At 36.4% G+C, this 24,691-nt stretch overlaps 1 protein-coding gene across 1 annotated transcript in view; it reads right to left on the reverse strand.

Moving 5' to 3' along the window:
• SPINK5 (serine peptidase inhibitor Kazal type 5) overlaps window positions 1-24,250 on the reverse strand; it is an 82,632-nt gene extending 58,382 nt beyond the window's left edge. The window contains exons 1-4 of the mRNA XM_055331383.1: window positions 24,142-24,250; window positions 22,877-22,902; window positions 17,440-17,567; window positions 15,706-15,778 (exon numbers count right to left, since the gene is read on the reverse strand). Of these exons, the coding sequence (XP_055187358.1) occupies window positions 15,706-15,778; window positions 17,440-17,567; window positions 22,877-22,902; window positions 24,142-24,196 (282 nt within the window). The 5' untranslated portion in view covers window positions 24,197-24,250. The remainder of the gene's footprint in view (window positions 1-15,705; window positions 15,779-17,439; window positions 17,568-22,876; window positions 22,903-24,141) is intronic.
• Window positions 24,251-24,691: the final 441 nt, after the last annotated feature.

Below are 24,691 nucleotides of genomic sequence, written 5' to 3' on the forward strand. Positions count from 1 at the left end.
TTTGGGAAATTCCAAAGGATTGATGTATGGTCTATGTTCTCTGCCCAAAATTCAATAAAAATAAAATTAATTTAAAGTAGACAAAATAATTATATTTTAAAATCAAAGAATGTATTACTTGGAATGGAGGAAAATTAAGGAATGTTTGGCAAAGAGTAACAATTGGAAATACTTCAAGCACAAATCTTGGGATAGATGATCATTAATATCTGCACATCCCCTTGTCATGGAATCTTAAAAGTTAAAATTTTTAAATGAAGTATTTCTCAATCTGTTATAAAATGTGCATCAGAACAAACATAAAGAAACTGGAATAAGACACGGATAACAAAACAATAGAAGATTAACAAAAAAACTGATATTCAGATTTCTATGATTATTGATAAGAGAGAAGATGGAAATAAAAATACATGCAATGATCACTGAAAATAACTGTATAAACATTGAGATATACAAACAATAAGGATGTATTATGAGTATCCAGATGCTGAAACATCTGAAAACCAAAATGGAGATGTGTCTACCAGAAAAAAGTGTAAAATACCTACAGTGTTTAATAAGAAAAGCTGAACAGACCAATAAGCATTAGTCTAATTGATATACTGGTCTGATATTCCCTTCCCAAAATGCCCAAGTCCTAATAGCTTTAAAATCCATTTTTCTAAACTGTTAAGAAAAAAGGAAAATTTGTATTGAGTAATGATAATTTACAAGTTATTCCAAAAATGGAAAAAGTACGTGATCTGAAAAACAATTGCAGACAGTTCTATTGGGGTTTTACTTACATACCATAAAATTCATAAATTTTAAGTGTACAATTCAATGATTTTTTTGGGTAAATTTATGGAGTTTTACAACAATGACCATAACCCAGTTTTAGAATATTTCCATTCCCCTAAGAGTTTTTCCAGTTCCCAGCGCTAGCCTTGGGTAATTACAGGATTTTCTGACTATAAATTTACCTTTTCTGGATACTTCTTATAAATGGAATCATAAATATGCAGTTGTTTGATTCTGGTTTCTCTCACTTTGCATAATGTTTCTGAGGTTCATCCATGTCATTCACAGTATCAGTGGTACTTTCCTTTTATTTCTGAATAATACTTCATTCTATAAATGTAGCTCATTTTGTTTATTCATCACCAATAGAATTCAGACATTTAGATTATTTCATTTTGGATTATGAAAAGATTGCTGTTATGAATATATTCACATGCATGGCTTTGTATAGACATTATGTTTTCATTTCAATGAGATTGATTCCTAGGACCAAATTTGCTAGGTCATAGAGTAAATTTATGTTTCATTTCTTAAGAAGTAGCCAAACTGTCTTCCAACTTAGTTATACTCTTAAGTGCGCCTTCCTGCCATCTGTGTTTCCAGTTTGTCCACAACCGTAGCAACATTTTGTATTTTCTGTCTTTATCATTACAGCCATTCTTGTGGATGTGTAATGGCACCTCACTGTGATTTTTTTTTAAGATTTTATTTATTTATTCATAGAGACAGAGAGAGAGGCAGAGAGAGAAGCAGGCATCATACAGAGAGCCTGACGTCGGAATCGATCCAGGGCCTCCAGGATCACCCCTGGGCTGCAGGCAGCGCTAAACCGCTGCCCTGGGCTGCCCATCACTGTGATTTTAATATGCATTTTCCTACATAATAATAATGTAAAACATCTTTTTAAGTGCTCACTAGCCATTTAAGATGCTTTTAGTGCAATAGCTGGAGTTGTTTGTTAATGGAGTTGTTTTCTTACAATTTAGTTGTGAGAGTTCCTTACATATTGTTGATAGAAGACTTTCACCTTCCCTATGACTATGTTCTTCCCGTCCATATTTGCTTTTCTATTGTCTCAATGATTTCATTTCAAGTCAAAATGTTTGTGCAGGCACACTTTGGAGACATTGCAGTTTGGTTCCAGACCACCACAACAGGCAAATATTGCAATAAGGCAAGTCAAATGAATTTTTTAGTTTTCTAGCACATGCAAAAGTTAAGTTTATACTATACTGTATTCTATTTTTTTAAAGATTTTATTTATTTATTCATGAGAGACACAGAGAGAAAGGCAGAGACACAGGCAGAGGGAGAGGCAGGCTCCCTGCAGCAAGCCTGATGCAGGACTTGATCTAGGACTCCAGGAGCATGACCTGAGCCAAAGGCAGATGCTCAACCACTGAGCCACCCAGGTGCCCCTATGCTGTGGTCTATTAAGGGTGCAATAGCATTATGTCTAGAAAACACAATGTACATACCTTAATTAAAAGATACCTTTTTTTTTTTTTTGCTAAAAAAATTCTAATCATCATCTGAGCTTTCAGTGAGTTTTCCATCTTTTTGCTGGTCAAAGGTCTTGTCTTGATGTTGATGGCTGCTCACTGATCAGGGTGGTGGTAGCTGAATGCTGGCGTGGCTAATGCAATTTCTTAAAGCAAGACAACAATGAAGCGTGCCACAGCACTGAACTCTTCCTTTTATAAATGACTTCCCTGTGGTATGTGATGCCATTTGACTGCATTTTATGCACACCAGAACTTCCTTCAAAATTGGAGTCAATCTTCTTAAATCCTGCCACTGCTTTATCAAATAAGTTATGGAATACTCTAAATCTTTGGTTGTCATTTCAACAATCTTCACAGCATCTTCAACAGAAATAGATTCCAGCTCAAGAGACCACTTTCTTTGCTTGCATAAAAAGTGACACATTGGGGTGCCTAGGTGGTTCAGTTGGTTAAGTGCCTGACTCTTGGTTCTGGCTCAGGTCATGATCTCAGGCTTATGGGATGGAGCCTCATGTCGGCCTCCACATCTCCCTCTGCACCTCCTCACCACACTCTTTCACTCTCTCCAATAAATGAATAATTTTTTTTAAAGTGACTCCTCATACCTTCAAGTATTATCATGAGATTGCAGCAATTGAGTCACACTCATGTCCCACTTTTAGTTCTAGTTCTCTTAATACTTCCACCACACCTGCAGTTGCTTCCTCTGCTGAAGTCCTAAATCCCTCAAAGTCATCCATGAAGGTTGGAATCAACTTCTAAACTCCTGTTTATATTGATGCTATATTTTGACCTTTTCCTATGAATCATGAATGTTCAGAATAACATCTAGAACAGTGAATCCTTTCTAGAGGTTTTCGATTTACTTTGCCTAAAGCCATCAGAGAAATTGCTGTCTATAGCAGCTAGAGCCTAACACAGTATATTTCTTAAACAATAAGACTTAAAAGTCAAAATTACTCCTTGATCCATGGGCTGCAGAATGGATGTTGCAATAGCGGCCACGAAAACAACACTAATCTCATTGTACTTTCCCACTGAAGATCACTGATCACAGATAACCACAACAAATTTATAATAATGTAATTTTGAAATGTTCTGAGAATTACCACAACGTGACACAGAGACATGAAGTGAGCAACTGCTATTGGAAAAATGGTATCAATAGACTTGTTTGACGCAGGACTGCCACAAATTTTCAATTTGTAAAACACATCTGAGAAGCACAATAAAGCAAAGTGCAATAAAATGAAGTATGCTTGTAATTTTGATGAAGTGCAACTTGTTAATCTTGTGTTTATGGATCATGCTTCTGGTTTCATATCTAAAAACTCTAATTCAAATTCATTAATTTATTCTGCTATGTTTTAGTCCAGAAAGGTTATAGCTATAGCTCTTAATAATCCATTTTGAGTTAATTTTTGTGTATGATAGAAGAATCTAAGTTTATTTTTATGGATATTAAATTTTCCAAGCATTTGTTTATCTTGGCAAGTCTGTCAAATATTTGACCATAAATCTAAAGAATATCAATTCTATTCCACTGCACTGATTTTTATGCCTGTCCTTGCACTAATAACATACTGCACCATGTGTTATAAACACATTTGGAAGTCAGTTACTGTTAGGTGTCCCATCATTCCTATATAAATATTAAAATCAGCTTGTCAATTTCTACCGGAAAAAGTCTGCCAGGATTTTTGTGGTACTATGTTGAGTTTATAGATTATTTTGGGAGAATTGCCATCTTGATAATAATTTTTGGATTGTTCAGGGATGCCTGGGTGGCTCAGTGGTTGAGTGTCTGCCTTTGGCCCAGGACATGATACTAGAGTCCCGGGATCCAGTCCCACATCGGGCTCCCTGCATGGAGCCTGCTTCTTTCCCTGCCTCTCTCTCTCTGTGTATCTCATGAATAAATAAATAAAATCTTTAAAAAAATTTTTTTGGATTGTTCATTGCTAGTATACAGAAATACAACTGAGTCTGCATTATTGGTTTGTATACTGAAATCTTACTGAACTCATCTATGTTCTAGTTTCTTTTTATGGATAATTAGGATTTTCTATACATAGTATCATGTCCCTGCAATGAAAAGCAATTACTTTAATTCCAAGCAGAATGTCTTTAATTAATTAAGAAATTTTGCCTTATTATATTGGCTAACCCTCCAGTTCAAGGTTGCATAGAAGTGGTGTATTGAATAAAAGTGGTGAGAGCAATCATCTTTGCTTTCTTCCCAATCTTAAGGTAAAAATATTCACTCCCCAACCATTAAGTATGATGTTCGCTATAGCTTTAACATAGATGTCCTTTATCAGCTGAGAAAGTTTTATCTATTGGTAGTTTTGTGCATGTGTGTGTGTGTGTACGTGTGTGTGTGTGTGTGTGTGTGTGAGAGAGAGAGAGAGAGAGAGAGGGAAAGAGAAAAAGAAAGAGAAAGAGAGGCAGAGAGCGTTTTTATCCTGAATGAGTGTTGGATTTTGTTAAATGCCTTTTCTGCATCTATTGAAATAATGATGTAGTTTTACCCTTTATCAGTATAGTGTATTGGATTTTCTATTGTTAAACCAACCTTTCTTTCCTAGAATAATTCCCACTTGGTCATGGTTTTATCTTTTTTTGTTGTTGTTGTGTATTCTGTTTGCTAATATTTTGTTAACCATTTTTCTGTATGTTTAGAGTAATATTTGTCAGTAGTCTTCTGTTGTGGTATCTTCCTTTGCATTTTGTATCAAAATAATACTGCCTGGTAACTGTAATTTCTTCTATTTCCTGAATGAGTCTATAAAAGATTAATATTATTTCTTCTTTCAATATTTGGTGGGGAGTCTTTCTTTGACTTAATCATGGATTGAATTTGTTTACTTGCTATACATCTATTTTGATTTTCTATTTCTTCTGGGTCATTTTTTAGTAATTCACGTATTTCTAGGAATTTTTCTATTTCATGTCAGTTGTTAACTTTTTTGTCACAAATTTATTCATAATATTCTACTACAATCCTTATAATTTCTCTAGGGTATACATTGATATTTTATATTTCATTCCCTATTTTGGTAATTTTTGTCTTTGCTCTCTCACTTTTTTTTAAGGTCAATTTGTCTAAAGGTTTGTCAGCTTTGTTAATCTTCTGAAAGAACCAATATTTGGTTTATTAACTTTCCGTTGTCTTAATGTTTTGTATTTTATTGATTTTTACCTGTAATCTTTATTATGCTCCTCCTTCTGCTCATTTGAGGTTTAGCTTGCTTGTCTTTTTCTAAGTTTCTTAATGTAGAAGTTATGATTATTAATTTGTGACCTTTCTTCTCTGACTTAGGCATTTAAAGCACTATGCGATGCTTTAGCTAAACTCATTTCTTGAATTGTGTTTTGTGTTTTTATTCAGTTCAAATTATATTCTGATTTCCCTCAAGATTATTTCTTTTATCCATCAGTTATTTAGAAGTATGCTGTTTACTGTCCAAATATTTGGGTATTTTCTTAATTTCTTCCTCTTGTTGATTTTCTATTCAATTGTATTTTTCAAATTTTAATTCTTTTAAATTTATTAAAATATGTTTTATATCCTAATATTTAGTTATTTTGTAGAATGTTTCATTGTTCCTTAAAAATAATGTCATTGGGAAAACATTTTATATTTCAGTCAGTTCCTAGTGTTTTTCAAGTATTCTATATCTTTGATGATATTTTGTCTAGTTGTCCTGTCAATTTTTAAAAGCAGAGTATTAAAATTTCTAACTATTATTGTTGAATTATCTATTTCTTCATTTAATTATAGCATATCTAGTCTCATATATTTTGAGCCTCTGTTAGAAGGAGCATATATATTTATGATTGTTATATCTCCTGATGTATTAATACTTTTAAATTATAAAAATGTCTCTATTTGTCTCCAGTAATATTATTTGTCTTAATATCTATTTTGTCAGATGGTAATGTAGCAAATCCGCCTCTCTCATTTTATATTTGGCATGGTAGTATCATTTATCATTTCATACTCCTTGTGTCTTTGGATTTAAGGAGGATCTATTGGAGATAGTTTAGAATTGCTTTGTTTATCTTACAACAATCTCCACTTTTTGATTGGAATGTGTAAATCATTTACATTTAGTATAATTATTGATATAGTTATATTTAGATTTGCTATGTTTCTGTTTTCAATGTGCTCTTATCCTTTTTTACTTCTTTATTCCTCCACTGCTGCCTTCTTTTTGGTTAAATATTTCTAGTGTGTCTTTTTAATTCTTCTGTTGATTTTATATATTTATTATATATGTCATTTTCTTGCCAGTTACTCTAGCAATTGCAATATGCCTCCTAATTTATCACAAGCTATTACAGATTAATATCCAATTCTGGTAAAATATAGAAGCTTTGCCCCAACACAGCTCTATTTCCTTTATTCCCCTTTGTGCTACAGTTATCTTGCTTTATATAATATTATATATTTAAAAGAAACTAGGTGAGGGGCACCTGGCTGGCCCAGTCAGTAGAGCATGTGACTCTTGATCTTGGAGTCATGACTTCAAGCCCCATGTCAGGTGTAGAGATTACTTGAAAAGTAAATCTTTAAAAAGTTTTTTTAAAAAAAATAAAAGAAACGAGGTGAAAATATAAAATACTTTATATTTATAAAGTAGTTCATATTAACACATATATTTACCATTTCTAATGCTTTTCATTTCTTTCTGTAAATCCAAGTTACCAGCCAGAAGTAATTTCCTTTCCACTAAAGGACTACTCTTACTATTACTTGTAAGACAGGTCTGAAGGCAAAAAATTTTCTCATTTTTCATTGATTTGGAAATATCTTTATTCAACTTAATTTTATAGATTAATTTTGGTGGATATAGAATATTGATAAACATTTTTTTTTCTTTCAGCACTTTAAGCATGCCTTTCCATTGTCTTCTGGCCTTCATTATTTATTTTTTTTAAATTTTTATTTATCTATGATAGTCACACAGAGAGAGAGAGAGAGAGAGGCAGAGACACAAGCAGAGGGAGAAGCAGGCTCCATGCACCGGGAGCCCGACGTGGGACTAGATCCCGGGTCTCCAGGATCGCGCCCTGGGCCAAAGGCAGGCGCCAAACCGCTGTGCCACCCAAGGATCCCTGGGCTTCATTATTTTAGATGAGAAGCCAGTCATTAATTGTAACCGCTATATAGAATGTGTCATTTTACTTTTTTTTTTCCTCTTGATTTCAACATTTTGACTGTGATAGGCCTAAGTTTTGATCTCTTTATATTTATCCTATTTGGGACTTGCTGAAATTCTTGAATATACTGAGTAATTTTTTAAAATCAAATGATACATTTTAGGCCATTATTTCTTGAAATAGTTTTTCTGTCTATTTTTTCCTCTCCTTTATTTTTGGTATTTCTATTGCATATGTTTTGGCATGCTTGCCACCTCAGAGACCATGACTCCATTTTTCATCAATATTTTTTCTCTACTTCTATTGTTAATGTTTATTGATCTTTCTACAAATTTACTAATTCTGGCTTATGCAACCCCAAAGCTACTTTTGAACATCTCTAATGAATTTTTTATTTGAGTTATGCTTGTCAACTCCAGAATTTCTATTTGAAATATATATCTTTGTCTATGTCCATCTCTATTTACTGAAAATTTCTATTTGTTTACTCATTGTTATTATACTTTCCTTTAATGATTCAAATATGGTTTTCTTTCATTTTGAACATTTTTAAAACAGCTGCTTCAAGTCTGTGAAATCTAACATCCAGAGGCACTTAGATAGTTTCCATTGACTTTTCTTTCCCTCTGAGTATGGGTTATACCTTCCATTGACTTTGCATGTTTCATAATTTTTGTTGAAGGTTGGAAATTTTGGATAATGATTTCACTAAAAAAATTTTTTTTGCTTATTTGCTTACTTATTTTATTGCTTACTTGCATCTTTGGCTGGGCTAACTCTCTGATATCTTAGTTAGTGTGCAGCTATCCCATAGTGTGTCCCATAGTGTGCAGCTATCAGTGTTGTCTGCTATGGAAATGTTTACAGCAGTTGGCCAACAATTAGACACAGTTTTTGCTCAAACACCTCAGGCTAGTGAAGCTTCCATTGCCTGCAGTTAGGCCTGTATATACTGGGTAGGGCACTCAAAATTCTGGATATATTTACATCTAGCCCAGCATTTACTTTCCACTGGGATTGTTTTCATTTGTGCTTGCTTGCTTGCTTGCTTTTCAAAAAAAAGGTGGTTTTATTAAAGCATGAGGACAGGACCTGTGGGCAGAAAGAGCTGCTTCATGTGTGTTTTCTAAGTGCTTGTGCACAGTCTTATGGTCAGCTAAAACTTTGTGAATTGCTTGGTCCCTCTTTGCTCTCTGCTGCCCATGTATGAAGACTCAGCCAGAAATATGCTTGCCTCAACCATGCTACAAATTCAGGCCAATGTCTTTATTCTTAGTGAATGAAGATCATGGCATCCAATGAAAACATCTCTGGATATGATTGTTGCCCACTACTCTAAATTACTTTAATAAGGACGGTACAGTTGCTGACCCTCAGAGTAGCCTGCCCTATGAAAGCAGACCCTCCATACCAATCAAGCAACAGGAGTAAGATGGCAATATCCCTAAACAAGAACATCACAGACCCTCACCACCACCATTGTTTCAATTCAAAATTTAGCATTTTTCAAACATAAATGCTAGTCATGTTGACATAGACTATTTGTCAATTTCCAGAGTGCTATAACAGTTGTTTTGGTCAGTTTTGTCTCAATTTATAGTTGTTTTCTGGATAAAGGATTTGCTGATCTCCTTATTCAGCCACAGCCTTAAGTGCTACTTCTCAGGGTAATTTTATATTGATTTCAAAACCAGACAAAAATAATTAAAAAGAGAAAAGTATACACTCATTTCACTTATGAAAATAATTTCAAATTTTCTAAATAAAATACTAACTATTCAAATTAAAGAGTGTATTAAAAATGTATTATGGTTAGGTATGATTTACCCTAAGAAAACATTAATAGTTTAACATTAGCAAATTTATCAAGAAATTTATTACATTAATAGACTTAAAAAGAAAAAATCAGAAAATTATTTCGACAGCTATAGAAGACATTTGGTTTTCATTAAAACAGATTCAGGAGATTAAGAATAGAAAGGAATTGGGGGGAGGGGCAAGATGGCGGAAGAGCAGGGTCCCCAAATCACCTGTCCCCACCAAATTACCTAGATAACCTTCAAACCATCCTGAAAATTTACGAATTCGGCCTGAGATGTAAAGAGAGACCAGCTGGAACGCTACAGTGAGAAGAGTCCGCGCTTCTATCAAGGTAGGAAGACGGGGAAAAAGAAATAAAGGAACAAAAGGCCTCCGAGGGGGAGGGGCCCCGCGAGGAGCCGGGCTGAGGCCGGGGCGAGTGTCCCCAGGACAGGAGAGCCCCGTCCCGGAGGAGCAGGAGCTGCACCAACCTTCCGGCGGGCGGAAAGGGGCTCGCAGGGAGTTGGAGCAGGACCCAGGAGGGCGGGGATGCCCTCGGGCTCCCGGGGACACTAACAGACACCTGCGCCCGCGGAGAGTGCTCCGAGCTCCCTAAGGGCTGCAGCGCGCACGGCGGGACCGACCGGAGCAGCTCGGAGGGGCTCGGGAGCGGCTCCAGGGAGGGGGCTGCAGGGCGGGAGCGTGAATCCCACAGCGCAGGCCCCGGAGCACAGGGCGCCGGGACACAGCCCAGGATCCGGCCTCCCCCGGGACAGGCAGAGGCCGGGAGGGCCCGAGACAGCGAGGACGCTCCTGCCCCGAGCTGAGCAGATCAGCGGCCCCGCCCCGGAGCCTCCAGGCCCTGCGGACGGAGAGCCGAGAGCCCCGAGCCCCGTAGTTCCCGCGGAGGCTGAATCCAGGCTTCCAGAGTTGCCATAGCAACTGCGGCTGTTCCTCCTGGGGCCCCACGGGGTAAACAACCCCCGCTGAGCCCTGCAGCAGGCAGGGGCAGAGCAGCTCCCCCAAGTGCTAACACCTGAAAATCAGCGCAACAGGCCCCTCCCCCAGAAGACCAGCTAGACGGACAAGTTCCAGGGGAAGTCAAGGGACTTAAACTATACAGAATCAGAAGATACTCCCCCGTGTTTTTTTTTTTTCGTTTTGATTTGTTTGCCCCCCTTTTTTCCCTTTCTTTCTTTTTCTTTCTTTTTTTCTTCTCTTTTTTTCTCTTTTCTTTCCTTTTTTCTCTCTCCTTTTTCCAATACAACTTGTTTTTGGCCACTCTGCACTGAGCAAAATGACTAGAAGGAAAACCTCACTTCAAAAGAAAGAATCAGAAACAGCCCTCTTTCCCACAGAGTTACAAAATCTGGATTACAATTCAATGTCAGAAAGCCAATTCAGAAGCACCATTATACAGCTACTGGTGGCTCTAGAAAAAAGCATTAAGGACTCACGAGACTTCATGACTGCAGAATTTAGATCCAATCAGGCAGAAATTAAAAATCAATTGAATGAGATGCAATCCAAACTAGAAGTCCTAACGACGAGGGTTAACGAGGTGGAAGAATGAGTGAGTGACATAGAAGACAAGTTAATGGCAAAGAGGGAAACTGAGGAAAAAAGAGACAAACAATTAAGGGACCATGAAGACAGATTAAGGGAAATAAATGACAACCTAAGGAAGAAAAACCTACGCTTAATTGGGGTTCCCGAGGGCACCGAAAGGGCCAGAGGGCCAGAATATGTATTTGAACAAATCCTAGCTGAAAACTTTCCCAATCTGGGAAGGGAAACAGGCATTCAGATCCAGGAAATAGAGAGATCCCCCCCTAAAATCAATAAAAACCGTTCAACACCTCGACATTTAATAGTGAAGCTTGCAAATTCCAAAGATAAAGAGAAGATCCTTAAAGCAGCAAGAGACAAGAAGTCCCTGACTTTCATGGGGAGGAATATTAGGGTAACAGCAGACCTCTCCACAGAGACCTGGCAGGCCAGAAAGGGCTGGCAGGATATATTCAGGGTCCTAAATGAGAAGAACATGCAACCAAGAATACTTTATCCAGCAAGGCTCTCATTCAAAATGGAAGGAGAGATAAAGAGCTTCCAAGACAGGCAGGAACTGTAAGAATATGTGACCTCCAAACCAGCTCTGCAAGAAATTTTAAGGGGGACTCTTAAAACTCCCCTTTAAGAAGAAGTTCAAGTAACTCTGAACGTGAATGGGCTTAATGACCCCATCAAAAGGCGCAGAGTTTCAGACTGGATAAAAAAACAGGACCCATCTATTTGCTGTCTACAAGAGACTCATTTTAGACAGAAGGACACCTACAACCTGAAAATAAAAGGTTGGAGAACCATTTACCATTCAAATGGTTCTCAAAATATACCCTAAAAACTACAGAACACTTCTGAAAGAAATTGAGGAAGACACAAAGAGATGGAAAAATATTCCATGCTCATGGATTGGCAGAATTAATATTGTGAAAATGTCAATGTTACCCAGGGCAATTTACACGTATAATGCAATCCCTATCAAAATACCATGGACTTTCTTCAGAGACTTAGAACAAATTATTTTAAGATTTGTGTGGAATCAGAAAAGACCCCAAACAGCCAGGGGAATTTTAAAAAAAGAAAACCATATCTGGGGGCATCACAATGCCAGATTTCAGGTTGTACTACAAAGCTGTGTTCATCAAGACAGTGTGGTACTGGCACAAAAACAGACACATAGATCAATGGAACAGAACAGAGAACCCAGAAGTGGACCCTGAACTTTATGCTCAACTAATATACGATAAAGGAGGAAAGACGATCCACTAGAAGAAAGACAGTCTCTTCAATAAATGGTGCTGGGAAAATTGGACATCCACATGCAGAAGAATGAAACTGGACCACTCTCTTGCACCATACACAAAGATAAACTCAAAATGGATGAAAGATCTAAATGTGAGACAAGATTCCATCAAAATCCCAGAGAAGAACTCAGGCAACACCCTTTGTGAACTTGGCCACAGTAACCGGAGAAGGACAAACAGTGTATGTTCTCATTCATTTGGGGAATATGAATAATAGCGAAAGGGAATATAAGGGAAGGGAGAAGAAATGTGTGAGAAATATCAGAAAGGGAGACAGAACATAAAGACTTCTAACTCTGGGAAATGAACTAGGGGTGGTGGAGGGGGAGGAGGGTGGGGGGTGGGGGTGAATGGGTGATGGGCACTGAGGGGTACACTTGACGGGATGAGCACTGGGTGTTATTCTGTAAAAAAAAATAAATAAAAAATTAAAAAAAAAAAAGAATAGAAAGGAATTTTCTAAACCTGCTAAAGTTTATTTAAAAATACCTACAGTAAACATACTTAATGGAGAAACCCTAGATATATATTCCTTTTTAATATATGAAGGTAAGGCAATCTGATGTTCATTATCATTATTATTATTATTGTTTAACTATGGAATTCTAGATTCTGGCCAATGATATAAGAAAAGGAGAAGATATAATGGAGTGATAAAATGGAAAAGGAAGTTATAAAACACCTATTATCTCCTATTATGCAGATAATGTGATCAACTACCAAGAAAAAATGATGAGTTAATAGATAAACTATCAGAATTAACAGAAGATATCATAAAGCTATTCAATGTAAGATCAACCTGTAGAAACCAATAGAAATTCTCTATACCAACAATAACCAGATAGAAATACCATAAACAACAAAAAAACAAACAAAATATCAGTAAAATTACAAATTTTCTAGGTATTAGCAAAAAGTATAAAAATCTGTGGAAAACACTTAAAAATTGATTTCATAAAGTACACAGAAATTATTATGAATAATATTAATGATAAGGTATTCTGTGCTCTTGAGTTGGGCAAGTTAATATTAAAAAGTCAATTTTACTCAAATTTATTTATAAATTCTTTGTACCCCTAATCACTTCAGGTTTCCAAACTCAAGTTGGATTTTTCATAAACTCAATAAACTTTTTATTTCTAATATACAAGAAAATATACATCTATGTATAGGTAGGTCAACTTGGAGAAAGATGATTTAAGAAAGGTGACCTGCTTAATTAGTTATTAAAGGAATGAGCTCATCTGAATAAGGAGCTCAGAAATTCACATATACACACATATGAACATAATATCCTACACAATTGGCAACCTAACTCAATGAGAAACATTGAATAAATGAGTCAATTAAAAAATGAAAGCCCCTAGATGAACCAAATACACTAAAGATTGTGAGGAATTGAACTATGGGTGATAGAAATGAAAATGGTGAAAAGAAGTCATATTTGAGATACACTTTGGAGACAATACCAATGAGAGTTGTTGATGGATTGGATATTAGAGTTGGAAAGCTAAAAAAATGACATGTTAGTGAAGAAGAAATTGATGATGCAAGACAGAAAGGATGTCTGTAGTAGGAGGAAAATTCTTGAACAAGAAGAGCACCTTATCCTGAAAGTGAGCCTCAGGGTTGATTTTTGATGGGAGGAATCTAAGCAGAGAAAGTGGGTAGATTTTTCACTCTTATGGTGAAGAGAAAGTAACAACAAAAACAGTTTAATTACATGAGCGCATTCAAACACAAACAAGTAAAAATCTAAGCAGAAATACGCGAAAGGCCCACAGTCAAATGTGAACAACCTTAATTTATAAGTATTTTCCTCGGTAGCAAAACAAGTAACCATAAAAACTTAAGAGGTAAAAATCATAATATAGGTATGAAATGATAACAGAAAGGTATAAAGGTTCAGAATTCCAAAATTTTCTTCCTTAAAAATCTTATTTGATCAAATTTAGTAAATGTGTGTCTACACGTGAAAACATCTGACTAGCAAATTTAGAAATACTTTTGTTAGAATTGGTATGGGTGTGTATTTCATTTTTTTTGTTTGTCATTTGCTTGTATTTTATATCTTAAAACATCATGATCAGTTTTTCTTGAAGGAGAAAGATGGGGAGGAGAGGATGGAGAAGGAGAATAGATCTTAGTGAATGAGTCCATCTCTAAATGTGACAAAGCAGAATTGGAATTTACCAGGAAACTTTTCTGACCTCCACAGATTTTGTAAAACACAGAAGCTGCTTGCTTTTGCTCAGATAAAGGATTTGCAGTGATAGGCCAATTGAGGGGTGACTGTGTTACTCTTTTAAAAGTGAGACTGGTTGAGTTAAAGCAAAGAATTTGGTTGAGTAGATTTACTGTGGAACCTGAGATTCTCAGACATTCCTGAGTAACGTTTACAGGGAAAAATTTTAGCATGGTTAATCCAGGGATGTTATGGTAATTTGGGTGTGCCTCTTCTGACTGATCACTTTAATTATGTGTCAGGGAGAGGAGAGGAGGAAGAGAAAGAAGATATGGGAGAAGAAGCTACCTGGGAGATTGGAGAGATATGAGTAGTTGTGAGGATTCCTAGTGATAACCCCCAGCTTTGTCAACAGCTTACTGTGACAGAGTGTAAGCTAGAAATGTCCCTCAATCTGGGTCTAGCATTTTAATTTTTTTTGTAGAAATAAAAAAAATGTATAAATTAAGAAAATTACAGGGGGGTGGGGGTGAATGGGTGACGGGCACGGAGGGGGACACTTGACGGGATGAGCACTGGGTGTTATTCTGTATGTTGGTAAATTGAACACCAATAAAAATTAATTTATTAAAAAAAAAGAAAATTACAAAGTAAAATCATTGTGTGGTGGCTTGCATCTGTACAGTTTCTTTCATTTTATTCCCTTTTTATTAAAAAAATTAATAAATTTATTAATAACATTTTTTTAACCACAGAATACTCTTCTGAAACAAATATTAGCCTGTATTCCAATCTGCAAAATAGATGTAAACAAGCAACTTTAGGTGAGTTAGGGAAACTCTCTAGGTGTCAGAAAGAACATGCAGGAGAATGTGAAGGAAAAAAAGAAAAAATAAAATGAATCAGACACCTGCTACTAACATATGTTGAATACTGTATCTGGCTTTTAAGAGTTAGTTTCTCATTTGATCCATATTCCGTCTCACAGATGAAAAAATTGAGACCCAGAGAGAGAGAGACATAAATTGTCCCAGTGACACAGAGTGTAAGAATTCTGACATTTGAACTTAGTTGTGAAGTTCCATGACGGCTCTTGTTGAAGCTGAGGCAGGCCAGGAGGGATGAGAAATGGCCATGGAAGGCAGATCTCACACTCCCTCACTCCACCTCCTAGTGTCTGTCAGTGCCCAAAGTGGTTTCTGAGAGTCGGGTCATGGGTTGGGCATATGGACAAGCTGTACCAGATATTTAGCCCACCCCTGGACTAAGCCATGTTCCCTCCCTTCTAAGTAGTTGGCTTCACAACAGGTATGACCTAGTAATTAGGAAACAAACAAACAGTTCTAAGTAGAGTCAAACATAATCTTGAAAGCAGATATGACAAGTTGACTTCAGATAATCTCACCTTGTCTGAGGCAGTGGCCCGGGAGGCTCTCGTTAAATAACTGGCCCTTTTCTGGGATTTTGCTTCTTTCTCCCTGAAAGAGAGTGGGAAGTAGCATAGCTTAGACATGCTTTCCCAATTTCAAGGATAATAATATACATGTGAAACTTAATTTTGACTCTTATCCTCAGCTAACTCTAGTATATCAGAAGTAGAGGTAGATATGTGCAGAAATGACCTAAGTTACCATAAACTCTCCTCAGTGCTGAAAAAAATCTCAGACATGGTTCTACAGAAAGCAGGAATATCTTCTTTTAACTGCACAACCAACAGACTAGTCCTCCACCCATTTAACTGCTTCCAACATCCCGGTGGTCACCAACTCTAAAAGCCATCTCTACCATCATTGGAATAGTCTCTTTGAAGGACTATATTCACACTGAACCAAAATCTATCTGCCTGTTTTGGTTCTGATTCTAAACTCTGAGGTCCCACAGAGCAAATTCAGACATTTGAAGATAGTTTTTATGCCTTGTACATCTCCTTTCCAGTATTAGAAACCAAGTTTACTCCAACATAATTTAAATAGGTAACAAAAATAATAATTGAGTGATTTCAAAGAGATAAACTACCTTGTATGTTTCAAGGCATTTTATTTTTGTTTTAAATTATTTTTCAGTAAATATACTATATTCATATTCATAGTTTTAGTCTCCTATCAGGGCATCCTATATAACAAGAAGGAAGTTTTATAATAAATAATATATCTGCTGGTTTACATTCAGCTTTCAAGAGAATAAGAGAATTGCTCAGCTTGCCCTGGGTCTCCCCCATCCCCATCCCCTAAGTCTTGCCCTTTTCTTCCAACCTCCACAATTTCTTCACTAGGAGCAGCATGATGATTACAGCTTCATTATCCCAAACTTATTGACTATGTCAAATTAAATCCCCTGAGACATACCACTTGGCATTTAAAAAGCTAATTATAACATAATTATCTTAAATGGATAAGCTTAGTATTGGCTTGGTATCAGTGTTGAAGTTTTGATAGTGGTCAGAAAACAAAGATGACCTCCTTGTTCAAAAACAAACTACAACACTTTGAGTTGAGGATTTTTGGTTGATGCCAACCCTTCTTCCACCTTTGGGTGTTCCTGAAGAGAAGGAAACCAAACTAAGAAGCATTGCATACATGTCGGTGAACTTTCAGGACACTCACCCTTCCGGAGCTGCAGGGAGGTGGAAGCTAAAATCAATTCTTTAGACCATCTTATCCTAGTGTAATCCTAGATGTCTAGAGAAACTGGCAGCTCATAGGGTCAGGGTGTGTCCTGCTTAAATCCTTCTACTGGTTGGCTGCCATAAGGAGAGTTTGATATCATTCCTAGGGGGCTTTTCTCAGGCCTGAGTATACAACAGAGTCAGGGCTTAAGAGACCCAAGAATTCTTTTTTCCCAGAGTTAGGAAACTCAAAGTGGAACTACATCTTCAAAAGACTATTAAGTACTACAGAAGGTATTAACTCTGGATCCTCTGGAATGTTTTGGAATGCCATTTGAGTGATTATTAAAATTTTTTCAAGTAGGTGGCATTTATCCAACTTCACCTGATAATAGGTGTCAGACTGATCTGCTAAGCATTTTTATTTAACCTTTCAGATTCAGAAAAATATATTTGACAGAATATAAAAAGAATACATTCACTGGTCCAGAGGATAGCTGGTAACTAAAACACTTAAAGAGAGATTTTACTCACAACATCATTTTGCAGGTGGCACATCTATTGATGAATGCTATTCCATCGGGGCTTTGAAAAAGTTTTTTATCTTGGGAACAAAATAATTTTCCATTTTTCATCAATGCCCGATATTCATTACATGTTTCCTAAGGAAAAGATGAAAAAAAAGTGTGTTTACTGAAATCTCATCAAAGCAAGACTTTACCTTCTAAGAACTTCCTTGAGCAATATTATTTAATGACCAATACTTGCTTTGTAGGAAGCCATTCACTCAATTGACACAAATATCACAATCAAAAACAATGACTGGATCATCTGTTGGAGATTGCAAATCTACTTAAAAAGCATTCATCCAAAAACAATTAGTGAAATGGAAAGACCTGACCTTTATTCCAGGGTTGTCATTTACAAGCCCAATAGCCTTAGCGAATTATCTTCTCAATGGCTAACTTACCCTGTCTGTAAAAATAGAGGATATAATTTCATATGTTCCATATGTATTATGAGGATTAAGTATTGTAAGCATGTAAAACTTTCAAAGTGCTTGATACATAGTAATCAATATTTTACATTATCCTCCTCCCCCTCTCTTTCTCCTTTATTATTGTTGTTGTTATAATTATTGGAATATGACACATATAAAATACCTAGCACACAGTAGGTCAATACTAATTGCTGTCAAAAGGAACATGAAGGGATCCCTGGGTGGCGCAGTGGTTTGGCGCCTGCCTTTGGCCCAGGGCGCGATCCTGGAGACCCAGGATCGAATCCCACGTCGGGCTCCCGGTGCATGGAGCCTGCTTCTCCCTCTGCCTATGTCTCTGCCTCTCTCTCTCTCTCTCTCTGTGACTATCATAAATAAATAAATTAATTTTAAAAAAAGGAACATGAAAAGATTGCTGAAAAGGTTAATTCAATATATTTCATGGAAGGCTTGCTCTATGTCACTCTTTTCTAGGAACTTAAAACCAATAGTGCATTTGCATTAGCTCTCAAAGTACTGATTTAATGTTATATTTCCTATTAGTTTAGAAAATCCACTGGGTCTTTAAAGCAAGCCTTTGGAATCTAAGTTTTGTGAGTTTTTTGGTTTTATTTTGATTTTGCAAAAAAAAAAAATACTGCTTCAAGGTGTTTGCATCAGGGAAAAAGAAATTAGGGTGCCAGGGTGGCTCAGTTGGTTAAGCAGCTGCCTTTGGCTCAAATCATGATCCCAGGGTCTTGGGATCGAGTCCTGCACTGGACTCCCTGCTCAGTGGCAAGTTTGCTTCTCCCTCTGCCCCTCCACCCACATGTTGTTTTCTCTCTCTCTCTCTCTCTCTCTCTCTCTCTCCTCTCTCCTCTCCCTCAAATAAATACATAAATAAAAATATTTTTAAAAAATAGAAAAGAAGCAAGAAATTATCATTATTTTGAAAAGAAGAAAGAAATTAAATCAAGCCTTTGCTCTAAATCTGACAAATACAACCTCTTTTAAAGAACTGATTATAGAATTCTGTCCAGCCTCAAAATTAATAAGTTAGGAAACAACAAGTGTTGGTGGGAATGTGGAAAAAGGGGAAACCTAGTACACTACTGGTGGGAATGCAAGCTGGTGCAACCACTCTGGAAAACAGTACAGAGGTTCCTCAAAAAGTTAAAAGTAGAGCTACCTTACAATGCAGCAGTTACACTACTAGGTATATATCCCTAAGATATGAATGCAGTGACAGGAAGGGGCACCTGTCCCTCAATGTTTATAGCAGCAGTATGCACAACAAACTATGGAAAGAGCCCAGATGTCCATCAACAGATGAATGGATAAAGAAGATATCTATCTATCTATCTATCTATCTATCTATCTATCCACAACAGAATATTACTCAGCCATCAAAAAATGAAATCTTGTCATTTGCGATGGAGCTAGAGTGTATTATGCTAAGCGAAATAAGTCAATCAGAGAAAAACAATTATCATATAATTTCACTCATGTGTAGAATTCAAGAAATAAAACAGGAGCAGAGAGGTAGGGAGGGAAAAAATAAGTTGTAATCAGAGAGGGAGACAAACATAAAAGACTGTTAACCATAGGAAACAAACTGAGGGGTGCTGGAGGGAAGGAGTTTGGGGATGGAATAACTGCATGATGGGCATTACGGAGAGCACATCACATGATGTAATGAGCACTAGGTGTTAACAAACCACTGAACTCTACCCCTGAAACAATAATATACTATATGTTAATTGAATTAAAAAAAGAATTCTGTCCAGCTTCCTATATCTTTATAATAATCATTCAATCAGCCAACAAAAACTCATTATGATATTAATTTACTTTGTTAGGTGCCAGGGTATAGCTAGGTGCATGGATATGGCACTAAGGCAGAAGCATTCTTGCCTAAACTGTGCTTACTGTCGAATGGATTATGATGTACTTCACCTCACCTCTTAAACATGGGACGCAGTTGGTAGCACTTGCATAATGATTAATGGTGAAGAAGAAGAAATAAATAATACCAGAGACCAGCCCTGGGAAATTTTGCTCATGGTGACCTACTAAAATATCTCTAATACTTTTATCACCACCCAGTGATCTTATCTGAGTAGCATAGCAATAATTTTGGGCAACAGCCTGACGACTGGGCCTCTTGAGATGTGTCTCAGTCTCTGATTTTACAGTATTTTTTTTAAAAGATTTTATTTATTTATTCATGAGAGACAGAGAGAGAGTCAGAGACACAGGCAGAGGGAGAAGCAGGCTCCATGCAGGGAGCCCGAAGCGGGACTTGATCCTAGGACCCGGGGATCATGCCCTGAGCTGAAGGCAGACACTAAACCACTGAGCCACCCACATGTCCCTCTGATTCTACGGTATCTTATGCCAACATTGCAAGTTACTGCTCAGCTCACCAGATATAACTGATTCTATAACGTCTAGATAAAACTTTGTCATAGAATCAGAGAAGAGTCTGGTGTTTTTTGTGATAGAATAATATCCCTTGCGAGGCAGGTCTTAAAGAAAGTATTGAAAACAAAGATATATGAAACATTAGAATGAAGCTTTTAAAAGGTTTTAGTGGTCAGTTGAAAAAGAACATTACCAATTAGGATAATTCCTGCATTGGACTTCTCCAGTGTCACAATGAGATGAATTCCTAATTCCTAGAAAGACCCACTTTTTTTTTTTTAACAGATGGACAACCAAGACCCAGAGAGAAGGTCAAGATTAATTAGTTTAAGTAGTTAAGATAGAATACAATGCTGTTTTTCTGAGTTACAAAATAATCCAACGTATTCTCTTGGCAAAAACAGGAAAAGACCATACAAATTGAAAGCAGGAGGTGGATTTTCTCTCGGAAACAATGTCCTCTCAATTACCAACAAGAAGGGTTGAAACAGGAACAGATCTACACCAAAACAGCATCCTGAGGTAGGGGGCTGACTTTTTTTTTTTTTTTTTTTTTTTTTAGGGGGCTGACTTTTTAGCAAGTGTTTACTTGCAGTCCACCTTCCAGTCTTTGGCTTATTTCCATTTTGTTTTGTTATTGTTGCTGTTGCTTGTGTTTTCTCCCGGTGTCTCAGAACAACTCAAGCCCTCCAGGGCCCAACTCCTTCCTTCACTGGCTGGGATGTACCCATTGTCCTCTACTGTCCTTCCTCCAATAGCACAATAAAATCCCGCAGGAGCTGGCATCAACCACACTCTGTGTTAGAGCACTAACAAGGTCCTTTTGGCTTTATAATAACCCTTCTGTGATGACAAATTCAAGCATATGGTAAAGATCCTTGGAGATCACCACAGTACTTTTCCATGCTGTGCTGGCTCATGATTATATCATTCAACATGCTTTTCTGGCACCAGTAAGAACTCAATCTACTGAATTTGGAAAATAAAAATTCCAGCACTGTAAGAAAGACTAAATCAATACTTTTAACTTCTGACAAAATTTACGTAGACAGTTGTAAGAAATATTTCCAGACACATAGTTATTTCTTTGTGTTCTTCTTGTTCATACCAACATCAAGGGTGGCTACATTTATTTTAAAAATATTTTCCAGTGAAATAGATTTTAATGGTATAAAAGTCACAGTTGCAAAATTAGAAATATCCACCAGAATCACCACCCATTATCAAAGACTCTGAAAAAGAAGATTATGGCTTCATGCACAGTAAGATTTACACAATACTCTTCTTTTGCTAGTAAGCAACTAACATGCTCGTAAGCATGTTCTTTGATTCCCCCAATTCCAACTTTTTTTCTACTCTACTCTACTACCCTACTTATCCCATAGAGGTTTCTTGAGCCGTCTCCTTACACAGCAAATTTAGATGAAATAATATAAGCTATGATGAAATTTCCTAGAACATTCCTGAAATGTTTCTTTAAAAAAACAGTTACAGAAAAATATAGCAAGAGAGTATTTTAACAATAGTTCTATGAGTTTCATTATAGAAAAGGGTTGTTTTATTGTTTTATCATTTTAATGTTCACAGCTTTTAAAAGACATAGCCCATATTTGCTATATATCTAGCACTAAGTGCTGTATTAATGGCATAGGTGTGTGTGTGTGTGTGTGTGTGTGTGTGTGTGTGTGTGTTTGGCTCTGGACTTATTTTTTCCAAATTGATAAAAAATAACTTCTATAGGAAATTATTCTTTTATTGCTTAAACCAAAGATTTCTAAGTGTTGGCTAAGCACCCTCCTGAATAAAGGCCTCTACCATTCCAGGTTCTTCTATCTTCAGGACTTACTCCCTTCAGATCCTTGTTCTAATACTATCTTTTCAGAGCAAACTTACTTGACTATCCTAAGAACTGATACCATCTCCATCCTCAGAAATTCCTATCTTCCTTCCTCCTTCATTTTCCTCTTAGCACTAATCATTATTTAATGTGCTATATATTTTACTAATTTCTTTATTAACTTATCTGTTTTCCTCCACTAAGGTGTAAGTTCCTCAAGGACAGGATTCTTGTCTATTTTCCTTATTTTCCAATATCCCCAACAACTCAAACAGGGTCTGACTGATAGATGACAGATGCTCACTAAATATTTAGTGAATGAAATATATACACTGACTATATACAAGGTCCAGACAACCCCTTTATCCACAACGACCACAAGAACACTTATTTCTGCTTTCTATGTCTGTCATGACTTGTCAGTTGTTAAATCGAATAATACTAATTCACTGGTTTGTTTTTGGAATTTTAGAGCACTCCTTTAGCATGACAGATTGCCTCTTGCAGACATCCACCATCATTAATCCATGGATAGATGCGTGTGTGTGTTTGCATGTCCGTGAGTGATTCATGTCTTCCTTCATAAAGACCTGTTTCTGTGTTTTTAACAAAAGCTATTAGTACCTATCAGTATAATATGTATGTATTATTAATGCGAAGGTGTTGGCCACAGGCCATTTTACTTTAGAGATCTTGGAATGGATTCAATGAATAGAAAAAGCAGGACTAACCTGATTTTCATCCTCACTGGCAGCATCTGGGACAAAAATACAGAAACTAAAGTTAAGGGAATGTAAAATATTCAACAAATAAACAATTCACTCAGTGCAGTGCCTGCTTATTTTAATGGCGGCACGTTATAAAACCACAAATTATTTTTGAACACATTAAAATTTACCATGGCAAACAAAATGAGGGCACTGCACCAGGAAACCAGTACATATGTTCACAGAGGTCTAGTCACTCATAAAGGTCTAATTACTTTGGAAAATAATACTCGTACTTTTTTACCCTCTCAAAATATTTAATTTCAAAGAGATCCTTTCACAGCAAAGTAAAAAGACTTCTTTTAAAATTATAATATAATATCGAATATAGCATATCAATTATAATTTAAAAGTATAATTAATGTAGCATAAAGTTTATATTATATATACTCATAAAATGAAATATTTTGAAATCTGTCAACTCTGTCTCCTTATTACCGCTACAAAAATTAGAGATCTGACAAAAATTAAGATTCATTAAAATCATAGGCTATTATACTGTTTCATTAACAGACTGCTTTTTGTATGTACACACTTATCTTAGGAAAGTGAGCAGCATTTATGTATAATGATCTTCTGACTCTGAGATCTTCCTTTAAAAAATACAAATGCTTCAGAGCAAGACTGAGTCTGGGCAACTCATGTTCCCTTCAAATTCAAACAGCAGCTGCAAAACCCTACCTTCTACTTCCCACAAAAGTCTCTTAGCCTTTAGGAGAAATGCTTTCAACCCATTTAGGATTTGGTAACACAAAATAAAATATTGCTAGAAGGTACTACTACTTTAAAATAAGAATAGATGATTGAAGTTGACTTTTTAATAGCTAGTTTATAAATATAGTATTATTCTTTATAAAATATACATCTAAGTTTTAAATATCTATTATATATGTAATTCTTGTCAGTATGAATTGATATGCTTGGTGAGGGGAAGATGGAGAAGAATCTACTAGCTTTTTAGAACTAATATAGATTTAATAGAAAGAATTCTCATGGATAAAAATTCAGATTACATCAAACTACTTGCCACTTTTAAAGATAACAACATACTTATTAAACCACATATATAATTCTTCAAAACTCTGTGTCTGGCAAGATATTTCAAGATTATACATACACACGTACATATATACATACAAACATATTAAGAGTAAGGGGAAGGAGACAAGTCCTTGACCAGGACTTTGCCATGTGTGCGAAGAGGCTTAGGTTATATGCAAATTGCTCACCTTGTATGAGGCAAAGAGCCAGGGTCAGAAGCATTGGCACTTTGGCTATCTTCATGTTGAAGATGATGTAAGTCGGTTACAAGTCTGATCCTTGCATTGCTCACCAGCTGGTGCTCTAAGACTGAACCCATGGAGATGCAGCTCACTTTTTATATACTGGCAAATACTGGTGACACCCACAACAACAACCAACATTACAAAACCAGTTGTTCTGGGTCATGCTACACTTAATATACCACATCAATTTAGTTTCCATCCTTCAGTATCCTGTCAAGGAGGCAGATCTGAACAGATAGTGTCTATTTCCACAGTTCTAATACGTTTTCATGATACCTCTCCCAAAAAGCAATAGATTGAGCCCAAGAACTTTATTAATGTTTAAAACTCCATACCTCTATGTAAAAACTGAATTTTTCACCAGAACCAGACATATAACTTTGCAGACAAACATGTTTCTAACTGGGCTCCTTTCATAAATGGGTGGGGAGGGACGAAGGCAGATGGGCTATCCTACTAGTCAGGTAGAGACTTATAGATTCTCATATCTGGA

This window comes from Nyctereutes procyonoides, unplaced genomic scaffold (assembly GCF_905146905.1).
Source record: "Nyctereutes procyonoides isolate TBG_1078 unplaced genomic scaffold, NYPRO_anot_genome, whole genome shotgun sequence".
Taxonomy (NCBI): Eukaryota; Metazoa; Chordata; class Mammalia; order Carnivora; family Canidae; genus Nyctereutes; species Nyctereutes procyonoides.